Genomic DNA, 14,397 nt, shown 5'->3' on the forward strand with positions numbered 1-14,397 from the left:
AAACAAAACAAAAAAACGGAGTCCTGTAAAGACCTATTAGTGGGTTTCACTGAGTTGCAGCACCCCAGACTATGTCATTTTGTGATATCACAGCTACAGAACAAGAGCATTTGGATCTAATCTTAGAACACAGAGCTGCCCAATGGGAGCACAGGTAAAAATCCTTTTCTCCCCCATATATGATATTGCTTTCAGCTTATTAAAAATTAAAACTACGGTGCATTCATCACAGAAATATCAGTTACCAACAGCTACCAACCATACTCTAGTATTAGCAATTCCACAGTTATTTCTTACTCCAAATGACCAACTCTACCTTTTTTTTTTTTTTTTTTTTTTTTTTTTTTTTAAAGAAGATGTAGGCAGGGCTGCCCAGAGGGAGGGCAAGTGGGGAAATTTGCCCCAGACCCCAGGCCCTGCAGTGGCCCCCACGAGAATATAGTATTCTATAGTATTGCAACTTTTTTTATGGAAGGGGGCCCCCTGAAATTGCTTTACCTCAGGCCCCCTGAATCCTCTGGGTGGCCCTGGACGTAGGATGGGGGGAATGAAAGATGGGAGACTGAAGTATAGTTTTGCAGCTAAACATTTCAGTAAGAGATACGGTGTAGCTTAATCAGAAAATCGGCCAACAAATTGTAAGTTCTCTTTTGAACTACCTGAAATTGTGGCTCTTCAGTTTATCTAAACAACTTATTCAACTCCACTTATCATTTAGAAGTCTTCTCAAGTCACCATTTGTGTAGTAATGTATGTATTTAATTTTTTTAGTCAAATAAATGTCCATCACTGAAGACAGATTAAGGGTTTTTTAAATTAAAAATGCACTTGGTAGGAGAACTAATGGGGTATTGTATTAGGAAAAAATAGGAAAAATTCCAAATTATTATATTAAAAATTAGAGAATTTTAATAAGTGTTGATGGAAGAAGATTATTCTTATTTAAAATTAGTTCAAAACATTTAAAAGGTGGAGAACACTCATCTAAGGCATTTCAATTTTAGGAGGCAACCCTGTTGAAACCACTAATCTATAACTAACAATCAAGCTCTGAAATATTTTCTCATTGGCAAGAATTTAAGAAGTATTTATCAAATATATTAGTCTTGGAAATTTTGTATTTGATACACATTCTCAGAAAAGAAGTTGGAGAAGGAAAGGGGTGCTAACGATCATGCAGTGGCTAGGAGGATCCTTTTATCAAAGGTCACAAAGTATCAGAGCAACCTGCGTATTTTTATCAATCATAAAAAGTTAATGCAATAAATTCATCTATAGTTTAACTCCACTGAAGTCAAACACTAGAGATGAATTTGGCCCAATGTACCCAAGTCATTGTCATCTCCCCAGCATGCTATTTCAGCCATGCGTGAATTTTGATGATTTTAATCTCTTTAGATGGCAACCTGCCATCGAAATTCAAAAGTTTTAGGCCAACATAACTTATTCTGTAACGTATTCAAAGGGGATAAGAGAAGCATGCAAGTTATTTAGCTTATTTGAATGCACACACATTTGTTCCATACAGTCTCCTTATAAGAATAAAAACTGCTTCCTAGTAAAACAGAACCTTATTATTAAAACTTTATATTTTAAAGACTCGGCTTTTCAATCTAATCAAAATTAAAATTGTAGGATTAAATCTCCCAAATCATTTTTGGTACACCTCTCACTCCCTTCCTCATAACCAAAAATCCTATGTAAAAATGTCAAACTGCATAGCCGTATACCATGTATCAACCATGTTCACTGGAAAAAAAAATTTATAGTTGGGTTTTTTGTATTTGTATTTTTTAATTCAGAGAAGTTTAAAAAAAAAAAGCTTTTATAGTCAGAAAGATCCCTCATTTGCCAAATATGGCTGAGAAGATTTAATCTAACTTGATCATAAAAACGAAATTGTATTTTGGCTGCCAAGGTTAAGCCTGATAAATTAAACGGCAATGTATACAACTGTTAAAAATTAGGTTTCTAAATAAAAATGCTGACTCTATCTGATCTATGGCAGTGCCAAGTGTTAATATGATGTAGAGGTAAAGAACAAGAATCTTTTTAACAAGTAATTTGACAGAATGCAGTAAGCAGCACAAAAACAAAATTAAATCAGACTTTGGGGTAGGAGTGTCTTGTCAAGCAAGTAAGAAAATCGTGTGTGTGTGTGTGTGTAAACTTCAAACCTGAATTTTTGCCTCAAAGGCTTTTAGCCCCTCTATCATTAACTTCACATCAAATGAAACTAGTAGAGATGTCTGGCAAACGAAGAATAACTGGAGCTGAACTGCCACTTTTAATAACCTAGTTCCCATATTAAACAAAGAGATGGCCCTAGGGTTTGACAATTTGTTGCATGAACATACACCCGCTGATAGCTCATCTGCATTTACTTTACTAAGTCAATTTTAACAACATGCTCTGTTTTTCCCTTTTGGCCATTTACAAAAATTAAACATTTATATAGGTATTATGAATTCTTACAGCTTATTTATATTAGGGCAAAGATAAAAATGGATAGCATGGTGGTCAGGTTTTTGATGAATTTTTAAACGTGTACCTCAACTTTAGATGATGACACTGGTGCCTCTCCCCACACACACATCCCGCCCATGTAGTGCTCTCTCCCCCTTACATAAGAAAACAAGGCTTCAGTTCTTTATTTAGAAACATGATATTTACAGTGAATGTATGTTGCTTCTATGGGTAGTTTGTTCCACATGACAGCAAATATATTGGTTTTCATCTTCACATGAAGAGAAAGATTTAGCTTCCCAATATTGATACATTAAGTTGTGCCTGGGGGAGGTCATTCATATATACATGGGGGAAAAAAGAGGTCAATCAATCATTTATAAGCTCAGTCATAATTGCAGCTACTTCCATAGAGACTTTTATAAAGTATTTTAGAGCTTGTGACAAACCATCACATTGACAGCACTGAAATCATTGTAACACTGTATTGAACAGGTAGAAATTCATAGAAATTCATAGACTTTAGAAGTTCAACCTCCATGCCTACTTAAATCCTTGGCCTTTGTGACTACAAAACAAGGGCTACCAGTTGTGAAGTTTTGCAATGTCCACTAGAAAACTGGATTAATGCCCAACTCATTTCATTCAGGTCAAAAATAACTTTTGGTCACTACTGACCTAGAGATAAGAGAGTCTCTATCACATTACCTAACCCTTGAAACACAAGGGCTAGTGAATGCATCTCTTTTACATTTTAATTTTATAATCCTCAATAATACACACGTGTCTTGCCAGACATATGCTAAGCTTAGGAAGGACACAAAAAAAGAACAAGTTTCCCCCCTATGAGGTTTACCATACTAAAATAAGATGGGAATTAATTAAACTTACAAGTGTACTGAAAATACCAGAATTTCAGAGCCACTCTCAAGCAGGGATGTAGTGAACATAGGTAGCAGTCCAGGAGAATTTGCCGGATTTCCTTACGGATCCATCTTTGATCTCACAACGTATCAAAATGCTAAACTACAACCTTGCCAGATTTTGTGTGTGTGTGTGTGTGTGTGTGTGGGGTGTGTTTGTGGTGTGTGTGTGTGGTGTGTGTGTGGTATGCGTGTGTGTGTGTGTATGTGTGTGTGTCTGGGTGTGTGTGTGTGTGTGTGTGTGTGTATCTGACAAAACTCCAACAATTTAAAAAAATGATTCCCTTACTGTCTAGGTTTTCATAGAGTCCAAGTGTACACAGATTGCTCATGGTAAAACCAAAAACATTTTGCACTTGTGTGTATAGGAAGATATTGCCAATTAGACCAACTGAATGGAGTAAAAAAAAAGAGTCAGAAGTAAGTAGAAAGGACAGACAGAAGATCAAAGTGAAGATAAAGTCACATGAAAGGCCTGACAAAGGGAATCAATGCAAGGAATGGGAAAGGCACTTCAAATTAACCCAGATTTCAGGATTTTCTACTTGCCTGTTATATTTTCCTCAGAATATACACCCTGAGTCCTTATTTAAGTATTATTACCACCATAAATTCTGCGAATAGCAGCATTTATTTTATTCACAAAAAAACAAAGACAGGGTATCTACGATACCTTCCTGAGATTTAGAGTCTAGATGATTATTACTAAACATACGTACACACAAAAAAGGAATGCAGTCAAACCAGAATGTAACAAAAACTGCCACCATAAATTTCACTGATAAAACAGTTATGTACAATCAATCATTTAAGATTACGCTGACTACATAATGATATGAGAGTATGTTAGTTTCTACTGATCTTTATTTTCAGTATATCTTTCTTTAGATACAATTGTTTAGTTTATCCAGTTTCAACCTTGCAATCATGAAAATTTAGCATATATGTATGCTCACCATTCTTTGTCATGATTGATAATGAAAATACAAAAAAATAATTTGCCTGTGCAAAAACAAAATTAGAAGCTCTGGGCCACTGGATTAGAAGAATTTGCAAGGTTGCATTATTCATACACATTTCAACTCATCCATTCATGAACACTGTACTGCATTGCAGGTTTTTGCTTTACATTAAAATTTGGAAAAAAACATTAGCCCGGGGAGGGAGGGGAAGGGCAATTAATGGCACACGTAGGATGTGTGTTGTTAAGAGATCTCCACTGTATCTGAAATGACATCAATTCACCTCCCTGCTAATTATCACCCATGCTAGATTTGTTGATCTGGCACCTATGGCAGAAGAAAACTGGTCACTACTGCTTTATCTTGATTGATATAAATCCAGATGACAGCTTAATCTGAGGAGATGACATTCCACACCCACTAATTCTCTGCCTTTTCACTGACTACAATGTTACAACAATGCACATCAGCTCTATTACTGACACCAGTTTGAACCTGCACATTTCTATGCTATGTGATGAAGAAGTTAAGGTGGCTCATTAGTTTACACAGAACACACTTTTAAAACAAACCCTTTAGGATTTTTGGAAAGATGTGGTTCACTGAACTGCACATAGTAGAAGACAGGAAACACTTACTAGTACAGAACTTCGTTTGCTTCATGCCTTTCATATCTCACAGTTTCACACATCAGCCTGTAAGAGAAAAAAAGACTTTTTTTTTTTTTGCCTTTACCACCTTCATAGTTTATCATTCAAAGGAAGCCTCAATGTCTGAAAAAAGTTTTATTAAAATATTTAATGAATATTTTCACATTTGTTCTCAGCTCTTAATGAAAATAATATATGTTTAAGTTGTTTACTGACATATCTAAACTGGTGAGTTTACAGTACTGAAACGTGACTATTAGTGAGATGTAACTTCTCCCATTAAATGTTTAGGCTCTGTAAAATGGGGATAATGATCTTGACCTCCTTTATCACATGCTTTGAGATCTGCTGATGAAAAGTACTGTAGAGGAGTTAAGTATTATCTCATTTTTCAGTGTAAGCTACTTCAGAATATAAAGCACATTTTAAGAAAAATAAAGCAATATGCAATACTGAGCAGATGTCTTTTGTGAGATTTCCAGTACTTGCTTTTTCAGGTCAAGCAGTATATACCTCAAAAAAGTACCTTATAACACTTCAGCCCTTGGCCGAAATTTTGAAGCTTTAGCATTAAAATCTCTTGCTCATTTCCAATTCCAAAAGGGCAGTAAGTTACAAAAAGGTGAAAAGACTTCAGGAAAATCCTTAATGCCCCTTTCACATCCAATACGTGCTACTTTTCCTTCAGGTGCACTTATTTCAGAAGTCCTGAGAACAGTAACCTTCCTCTTTGTGATGAAATTAGTGAGGATTCATAGAACCACTTTATCTTCATGAAATAGAAAGCATTGTGGCTCAGTGACTTACATCATTTCACCCACCCTACCCCACCCCCCACAGGTAAATATTGTATACTTACAGAGCAAACTGCAAACAGAAAGGCTACTTGCTGGACAAGTATAAGGAGATTTGCTTAAGAGGCTAATGTGAGTATTTTATTAAAACATTAGGAACTACATTTGAATTCCTGGCAGAAATTCTCAGTCACTAGGGGTGTGATCATTTCTGTTGCAATGAGATGACTTGCTATATGAAGATGACCCACTAGCTTCTGATGACATATCAAGATAAAGTTTCCCAGCACTATGACCTTAATTCCACCAGGATGGCTAAAAACTGATTTTTTTTAAAACTGGACTTTAATTTAAGTTATAAGCTTTTTCTCTTTAAAAATAGACATTTATAATTAAATATTAATTTAATACAAAATATGTTAAGGCCTAAACTTATTATAATCTCTTAGAGTATTTAAATAAATATGCTGAATTGAGGGGCCTCTATCAAAGGCTGAGAAAGTTTGTTTTTCTGTGTAAAGACAGGATCGGGGAAAAACATCTAACTTTTGAGATCAAGTTATAAATAAGACAACAGGGCAGTCTAAGTAATTTAGGAGACTGTCTCATTTTCAAGAGACAGAGATGACACTAGGAATTTAATCTCCAGCACTTTCACTTAGGCATATTTGAAATTTTTTCTAGGCTGACCTGAAATAATCAATTTAATTCATTGACTATAGTTAATCCCTCTGGTTAATTTAGATGAAAAACGTGAAATGTGTTTTGATAAAAGAAGTTTAGGTATCCTAAACATTGATGTTGTTTTGCTTGATAAAAATAAATTGTACATGCTGTTTGTTGTGTGTGTTCAGTTAAATTCCTGTTGTCACTCTAACGAAGCTTGACACAAACTCATGAGCAAAAAGTGAATTATCTAATAAATAAGCAAAATCTCATTCACCATTTTCTAACATACTCAAAATGCACAATTAATAAGAATTTGAAAATATTAAGCTATATAATTTCTTAAATGTATATAATTATAGTATGCCCTTGTAGTAGCAAAAAGATGTATCAAATCTAATGTACAGACTCCATTTACTTAAAATGTTTTAATGGTTATATTAACCAATGAGAATGCACCTTTCTTTAGAAAATGAAGCACAAATAAAGTTGATTAAAACTGATTATATAAATTGAGGCTTCCCACTTGGTAATTGGTAAAAAGTCTGACAGTATGGCTTCTCAATGAGTGGAGGGAGAAACTGGTTTGAGCCCCTGGATCAGTTAGATTTTTCTATTAAAATGCGACAAGGTTTCCCCACGGCCATTGCTATTGCCTCCTAGCTCCATGGCCTCAATAGCCAATTCGGTTCTACTATAATTACCCCTAAACCCACTCTCTCACAATAGCTTTTTAACAACCTTGGCTAGTGAGGGGAAACAAGGGAGCTTTTCCTGTTAATGGATAGGGCCTGAATTTTTCCCTGCTTCTGAACAGAGGTGGTTGTGACCATTCCTTTCCCTGGCAATAGACTGTCTGCTCCGTATCAAACAGTCCACTTTGATGTTGAGAACCTCTCTGGTCTGCATTTCCTGCATCAAGAAAAAGTTTCTGCTCACTGGAAGGTCACTTTTGCTTCCTTGTGCAATGAGAAGCTTATTGGGCCTCACTACTTATTAATACATCCTACTGCTGAAATATTGTCCATTGTATCACATGGCTTTCCATGAGAAGATCCTGCAACCTTAAGAAACAAAAAACAAAAAACACAACTGGCCTTAGTTCTGGGATCTCAATCTTCAGTTATTTAGCCTCTTGGTCTTACTTATCATAAATCAATCTGTGGAACAGAGAAGCTAAAAGAAGGTACAGAATAGAAAAATCACTACTTCTGGAGTGAAAGTTTAAAAAAACTGAAATATTAATAAAGGAACCTGATTAAGTTCTTCTATAGTCTCTGCTCTGCTAGCAGAATTGTGTGTGATGCACAGGCTGGGATTAAGGAATTATAGGAGACTCTGATTTCCCAGTGACAGTGCAATTTTATTTGGCACGTAAATTCAATTTTGATTTGAGTTTGGGGCAAAGGTTGAAATCCATTCCTCCTTAAGTCAAACAAATTCACCCTTCCTTAGTAGCACTAGGGCTGAATTTTCTGTAGATAAACAAGTAACACAATCCTCTTGCACAAGTTGGCACAGTGTTTTCAGTAACATACGTATGTGTTTTGTTATAATTAATAAAATTAAAGTTTTTTCATAATAGGCAGTTGATTACTTCCTTCCTATATATAAAGTTTCTGACAGTACTGTGGGTGTCCTGATATTTATTTGAATGTTACATTTATCTTCTACATCACAACATATTTTAGTCAACCAAGTTCAGAACCAAAATCAACTTCAAAAAACCCAAAACTTTAAGACAGCATTTTTCATTAGTGAACAAAGCATGCTGTTTAGAAAATCCCACAAAAACAATTAATCTCCAAAAATGGTTTACAAACTAACCAGCACAAAAAGAGTGTTACTATCCTAGAAAATGCGATAAACCTGCATCTGGATGAAGTCAGCCTTTTCTATATATGGTGCAGTAAACAGAAGCTCTCCTCTAAGAATTCTCTGTGTTAGTAAAGTTAGGACAAGTTCCACACATTCCTTAGAAAGAATCTCTTGACTTAATTCCAATTTACAAGCCAAAGCCATGCATCAATGTATCAGGCCACTAGGATCCCTGTTTACAAGTTATAAGGTCAGTTTAAGCTTAGTATTCTTGAATATGGATAAGTTCGCTAAAAATGTTACACATCATTTCATAATAATTAATATTGCAACAGATGGCGAGTGACCAGAGCTGACCTTCCAGAACAAAGTGAAGTGAATTTTGTATATACATACAAGTTGCAAAACATATTCTGACTGCTTTAGGATAAAAAAATCAATACTTGGATAAAACTGCATAAAACAACATGTGAAGGACAAAGTAACAGTCTAGAGCAGGGGTCGGCAATCTCTGGCACACAAGCTAATTTAATGTGGCATGTGCTGCCGGTTGGTCCCTGTCATCAACCCCGCTCATCCCGCTGCCACCTTGAATGAACGGAACCCAGGGCTGGTAGCAGGCTGAGCGGGGCCAGCGGCCGGAGTCCAGCTGACCAGGGGTCAGCGGATGGAACCCCAGACTGGCTGGCCCCACCGCCGGCCCAGGGTCCCGGCCGCCGGCCCCGCTGCCGGCCCGGGGTCCCAGGCACCGGCCCCTGTAAATGTATAATGTATTACTGGCATGCGAAACTTTAAATTACCGTGAATAAATGAAGACTTGGCACACCACTTCTGAAAGGTTGCCGACCCCGGTCTAGAGACTAAAGATTAGAATCCAGACCATAGATCTGATTTGTGTCAAAGCTAATTCAATGCATTAAAATAAGGTAACAAAAGTAATTTGGCATCAATTTCCGGGCAGTTCAGGTGTCCCTCCCGCCACTGCCATGTGCTGCTCCTGCCCTCTGCCTTGGAGCTGCTCCTGGGATTGCTGTGCAGAGCAGGGGGAAGAGGCAGGGCCAGCTTTAGGAAGTGCGGGGCCCAATTCTAACATTTTGGGCGGGGCCCTGGCAGGGATGACTAAAAAAATAAACACGTTTAAAAAAAAGCCTTTTATTTCTTCCATGTATTATTTACTTTCCATAACTATATAAATAATACAATTATATATTATGTACATTGCATCATATATGCTGCTGATTGCTTATTAATGACCGACATTTCACATGTGTGGGTCCCTGCCACTCCCTGCGGGTGTGCACATGTGTGGGTCCTAGCTGCTCCCTGCCCCCCTCATTGAAGCAGGTATACAGGGTTACTGCCCTGGGAACTGCAGGGCAGCAGTGCACATGAGGCTGGTTAGAGGCAGGGCAGGGGCTGACTGGAGGTAGGGTCTAGCTGCAGGCAGGGCAAGGGGTGCAGGGCTGGCTGGAGACAGGGGTGTGTGGGGTGGACTGGCTTCAGGTAGGGCCGCAGGGGGATGCAGCAGGGGTTCAGAGGGCTGGAGACAGAGGAGTGCGGAACTGGCTGGCTTCAGGAAGGGGGGTGCAGCAGGGATTGGCTGGAGACAGGGCAGGGGGTGCAGGGCTGGGTGTGAGCAGGGTGGGCAGGGTGTGCAGGGCTGGTGTAGGCAGGGCTGTGTGGGAGGCTGGCTGGCTTTGAGCAGAGCCACAGAGGTGTGTGGCAGGGGTTGGCTGGAGACAGGGCAGGGGGTTTGGCAGGGGCTGGCTGTGGGCACGGGGTGCAGAGCTGGCTGCAGGCGGGGGGGGCAGGGCTGGTGCGGGCAGGGCAGAGGGTGCAGCAGAGGCAGCTGGAGCCCCGCCCTTTAAATAGCCCCCAAGACTCCCGCTATCCCAGGGCTCTGGGGGTTATTTAAAGGGCCTGGGGCTACCCTGCACCCCCCCCCCGGACCTTTTAAATAGCCGCGGGAGCCCTGGAGAATATATAGTGGCTATTTAAAGGACGGGGTGGCAGAGGCAACTGGAGCCCCAGCCCTTTAAATAGCCCCCAGAGCCCCCCCTACTCCCAGGGCTTTGGGGGCTATTTAAAGGGCCCAGAGCTCCAGCCGGGAGAGCAGGGCTGCAGGGTAGGGCTTGCGCTCCGGCCGTGAGAGCGGGGCCACGGGGTGGCTTGCCCCGCTCCGGCCGGGGCTCCAGCCGGGGCGGCAGGGCTTGCCCCGCTCCGGCCGGGGCTCCGGCCGGGAGAGCGGGGTTTTGGGGCAGCTTGCCCTGCTCCGGCTGGGGCTCCAGCCGGGGCTGTGGGGCAGCTTGCCGCGCTCTGGCCGGGGCTCCAGCAGGGACTGTGGGGCGGCTTGCCCCACTCCAGGCCAGGCTCAAGCCGGGAGAGCGGGGCTGCGGGGCTTGCCGCGCTCTGGCCGGGGCTCCTGCTGGGAGAGCTGGGCTGTGGGGAAGCTGCGCTCCCGCCGGCGCTTTGGTCAGGGGAGCGGGGCTATGGAAGACCCCGGAGCAGACCGCAGCCAGGGTAAGTAAAAAAAATTTAAAACGCACTTAAGGCTCGGGGCCCGATTCCGGGGAATCGGCTGAATCAGCCTAAAGGCGGCCCTGGGAAGAGGGGGGACACAACAGGGCACAGGACAGAGGGAACTTGCTGGCAGCAGCTGCTGTCTCAACTTGCTGATCTACTTAAAGGGGCAATGTGTGTGTGTTTCTCTCTCTCTCACACACACACACACACACACACACACACACACACATACACACACACACACACACACACACGCTGTGTCCCTCCCTTCATTTGTGCTGCCTTGTAGAGTGTGAAGCTACATTAACAGCAATGTGTTAACCCTTGAGGGCTCAGCCAAGTGCTAGTTCATCATTTAGCAGTAAGACAGTCCCAGAGATATATCCCACCCTCTGATTCCATCACCTGCTTGTCTATATATTTTCATTCTTTTGTCTGGTGGAAAAAAATTCCCTGGAACCTAACCCCCTCCCCATTTACATTAATTCTTATGGGGAAATTGGATTCGCTTAACATTGTTTGGCTTAATGTAGCATTTTTCAGGAACATAACTACAATGTTAAGTGAGGAATTACTGTAATAGTGAAAGACACATATGCATAACACTTTCACTACTGTAGCAACCAGTCCAAATGTTAAAAATGTGGGCAAAAAGCACTCCAAAAAGCAAGAGTGGGAGAAAGCAAAAGGAGATACACATAGAAGATGAGCCACTAGTATACTATTTTATAAATTATTTTATGAAAAAAAGAATAAAATGTGGCTCCTTTTATACAGTTAGTAAAAAAGTGGGAGGATTTGAGGTTACATGCATGTAACTACCCTGATTTAAAGAAATTCTTGAATATTTTTTCCTAGTTGGCATTTTATTCTATGGACACATTAGGAATGTTAAAAAAAATATTTAGAAGTGTTTAACAGATTTCTAGATTGCCACTAGCTTCACCCTTCACAGTATGGTACCACTGTATCCCTGGACACCTCTTCACTCAGGGCCAGATTTATACTTTACATGCCCCTAGGCACAGCATCTTCAGCACCCCTCTCCTCCCCGCACCTCCGCCTATATAGTTTTCCGTAAAAAATGCAACAAGAAATATAAAAAATAATCTAAGTACTTTTTAACTTTTAAACACACTTTTAACTTTTAGGTCCCCCTAGAACACCTGCACCTCTAGTCACATGCCTACTGTACCTAACTGAAAATCTGGCTTTGACTTCACCTGTAACCTATGTTAACATAAATTATTTTTATTAAACATTTATTTTCAGAAGTGCTCAACTCTTGAGACCTTTTTTTTTTTCCCAATTAAAACAAAAGAGGATGTATTGCACGTGCAAATGAACAGGTATTTATATACGATGGAAAGTGGTATAACAACTGCTCCTATCGTGATCAAGGACTCCTAGCTTTGCTTCAGGTCTCCCTTTGCTAACACCACTCAAACAATTTGATTTTTACAGAACAGCAGTAGTGACATTAGTCATGTCAAACTCTACACATCAATTATACGAAATCACATCTCCAGCAATTCAGTTTTAATTAAGTTTAGAATCTGGCACTGCAACATCCAAACAGCTATTTTTAGCTCACAGACTTGAAGACTCCTCCAAAAGGCAGTGCAGACATACCCTTAGTGACCACCTACAAAAAGCTGGGCTTAAGTGACTCTCTCACACAGGAGCTTTGTGGCACAGGTAGGGATAAAATCATTCTTCAAGGCAGTATTCAACTGCCTTAGTCACAAGATCATTCTTTTACCCCATGCATTCTCCTGCATCATTCACCACACACTTCCTAACTTCAGAAACAAATGAGGCAGGAGTCCTACAGACAATAACGTCACTGACTAAACAACTGAGTAATTCCTGGCACAGAGTCCGTCGTGTGAACTGAATGAGGCAGAGGTCCTATAGAAAAAACAGCAAAGAATCCTGTGGCATCTTATAGACTAACAGACCTTTTGGAGCATGAGTTTTCGTGGGTGAATACCCACTTCATCAGATGCATCGTGCTCCAAAAGGTCTGTTAGTCTATAAGGTGCCACAGGATTCTTTGCTGCTTTTACAGATCCAGACTAACGCGGCTACCTCTCTGATAGAAAAAGCAGTTTGTGATAATGCAGTTAAAGACTGTATCATAATTCATACAGAGCAGGCGGGCAAATTAAGGTTGCATGAGCAAACACAGCTGTAGTATTTTCTAACTTCTGAATATGATAGAATATACCCATGTTCACAGCCTCTACCTTGTTATAATAATGTTTGTATGAAGTATGGCTTGTAAAGCATCATTTGAAAACTCAATTTGCTGATCAATGAGATCATGGCAAAATGCACGTAGCAGTGTTGAACGTGAAGTTATAAACATAAGTTGAAATCATAACTAAAAGTACAGTAGAACCTCAAACACCTCAGGAATGGAGGTTGTCTGTAACTCTGAACAAAACATGGGTGTTCTGTCAAAAGTTTACAACTGAACATTGATTTAATACAGCTTTTAAACGTCACTGTGAAGAAGGAAAATGCTGTTTTCCTTTTTCTTTTTAAGTAGTTTACATTTAACACAGAACTGTACAGTATTTGCTTCCCCTCCCCCCCATCTCTGCTGCTGCCTGATTGTATACTTCCAGTTCCAAATGTGACATGTGATTGACTAGTCAGTTCATAACTCTGGTGTTTGTAACCCTGAGGTTCTACTGTATGTTTCCCAGATAAGCCTGGGGAGCGGCCAAATCAGTTCCTCAGAGACAAAGGGCAAGCTGATGCCTCAGCCAAGTGTCAAGTAGATATGGAGCATTACCGATGGAGCATTAACTGCTAAGTGGCCATTCTTTGGCAGGAAACAGGTCAAGCGCAAAATTCTACATTCTGGCAAAGAACCAGCATGGAGTTTCCTTCCACACAGACTACTTGTCACCTTGCTCCCAGATGGAAATGCTTCTCAAAGTGGGACAGAACTATAAAAAGAAGGGACAGACACCACAAGACACTCCTCTCCCCGTCCCCTTCCACCCATTGCATTCACTGCACCTGAAGAGACAAAGGAAGTAGGTGTTGGACTCTAGGGGAGGCTGAGCTGTATAGGACATATGTTTCTGGGGAAAATCTGGGACTAGGAGTGTGTGACTCTGTGGTAATCCTTAACATGGGTAAGAGCCAAGGTGTGGCTGGCTGGCTGCAGCACACACAGATATAGCTGACAGCAACTTACATGCTGCAGGCTGTTTCTGAGAAGTCTAGGCTGGAGACTACGAGGCACTGTAAAGGGCTCCCCAAGTGACAAGGCGTGGGTGACAACTACTCACTGGTTTGGATTATACCCTGGTGTGTCACACAGAGTGCTTGACTTTGCAATCGTAAAATTCTTTTTACATTGAAAACTTCATAAAAACAAAGTTTTCATAAAAGCAAACTGAAAAAATTAAGATATCGTGCAAAATCATGCTGCCTCTGCACAGGGGTCATCAGCAAAATTGGAACCTTTGGATCTACAGCAGAAACCTCCAGCACCTGAGCTAACAGAGCAACTCACAGTAATAGTAGGCTGTTACCCTCTGTGTGGGTCAGTCACTAAAGGGGAATGCGACACTAC

At 40.5% G+C, this 14,397-nt stretch overlaps 1 protein-coding gene across 1 annotated transcript in view; it reads right to left on the reverse strand.

The window, feature by feature from the left end:
• Positions 1-14,397, reverse strand: part of RAPGEF2 (Rap guanine nucleotide exchange factor 2) — a 330,483-nt gene that overhangs the window by 198,796 nt on the left and 117,290 nt on the right. The window contains 1 exon segment of the mRNA XM_030563572.1: positions 4,990-5,046. Within this exon segment, the coding sequence (XP_030419432.1) occupies positions 4,990-5,046 (57 nt within the window).

Source organism: Gopherus evgoodei, chromosome 5 (genome assembly GCF_007399415.2).
Source record: "Gopherus evgoodei ecotype Sinaloan lineage chromosome 5, rGopEvg1_v1.p, whole genome shotgun sequence".
In the NCBI taxonomy this organism is placed as follows: domain Eukaryota; kingdom Metazoa; phylum Chordata; order Testudines; family Testudinidae; genus Gopherus; species Gopherus evgoodei.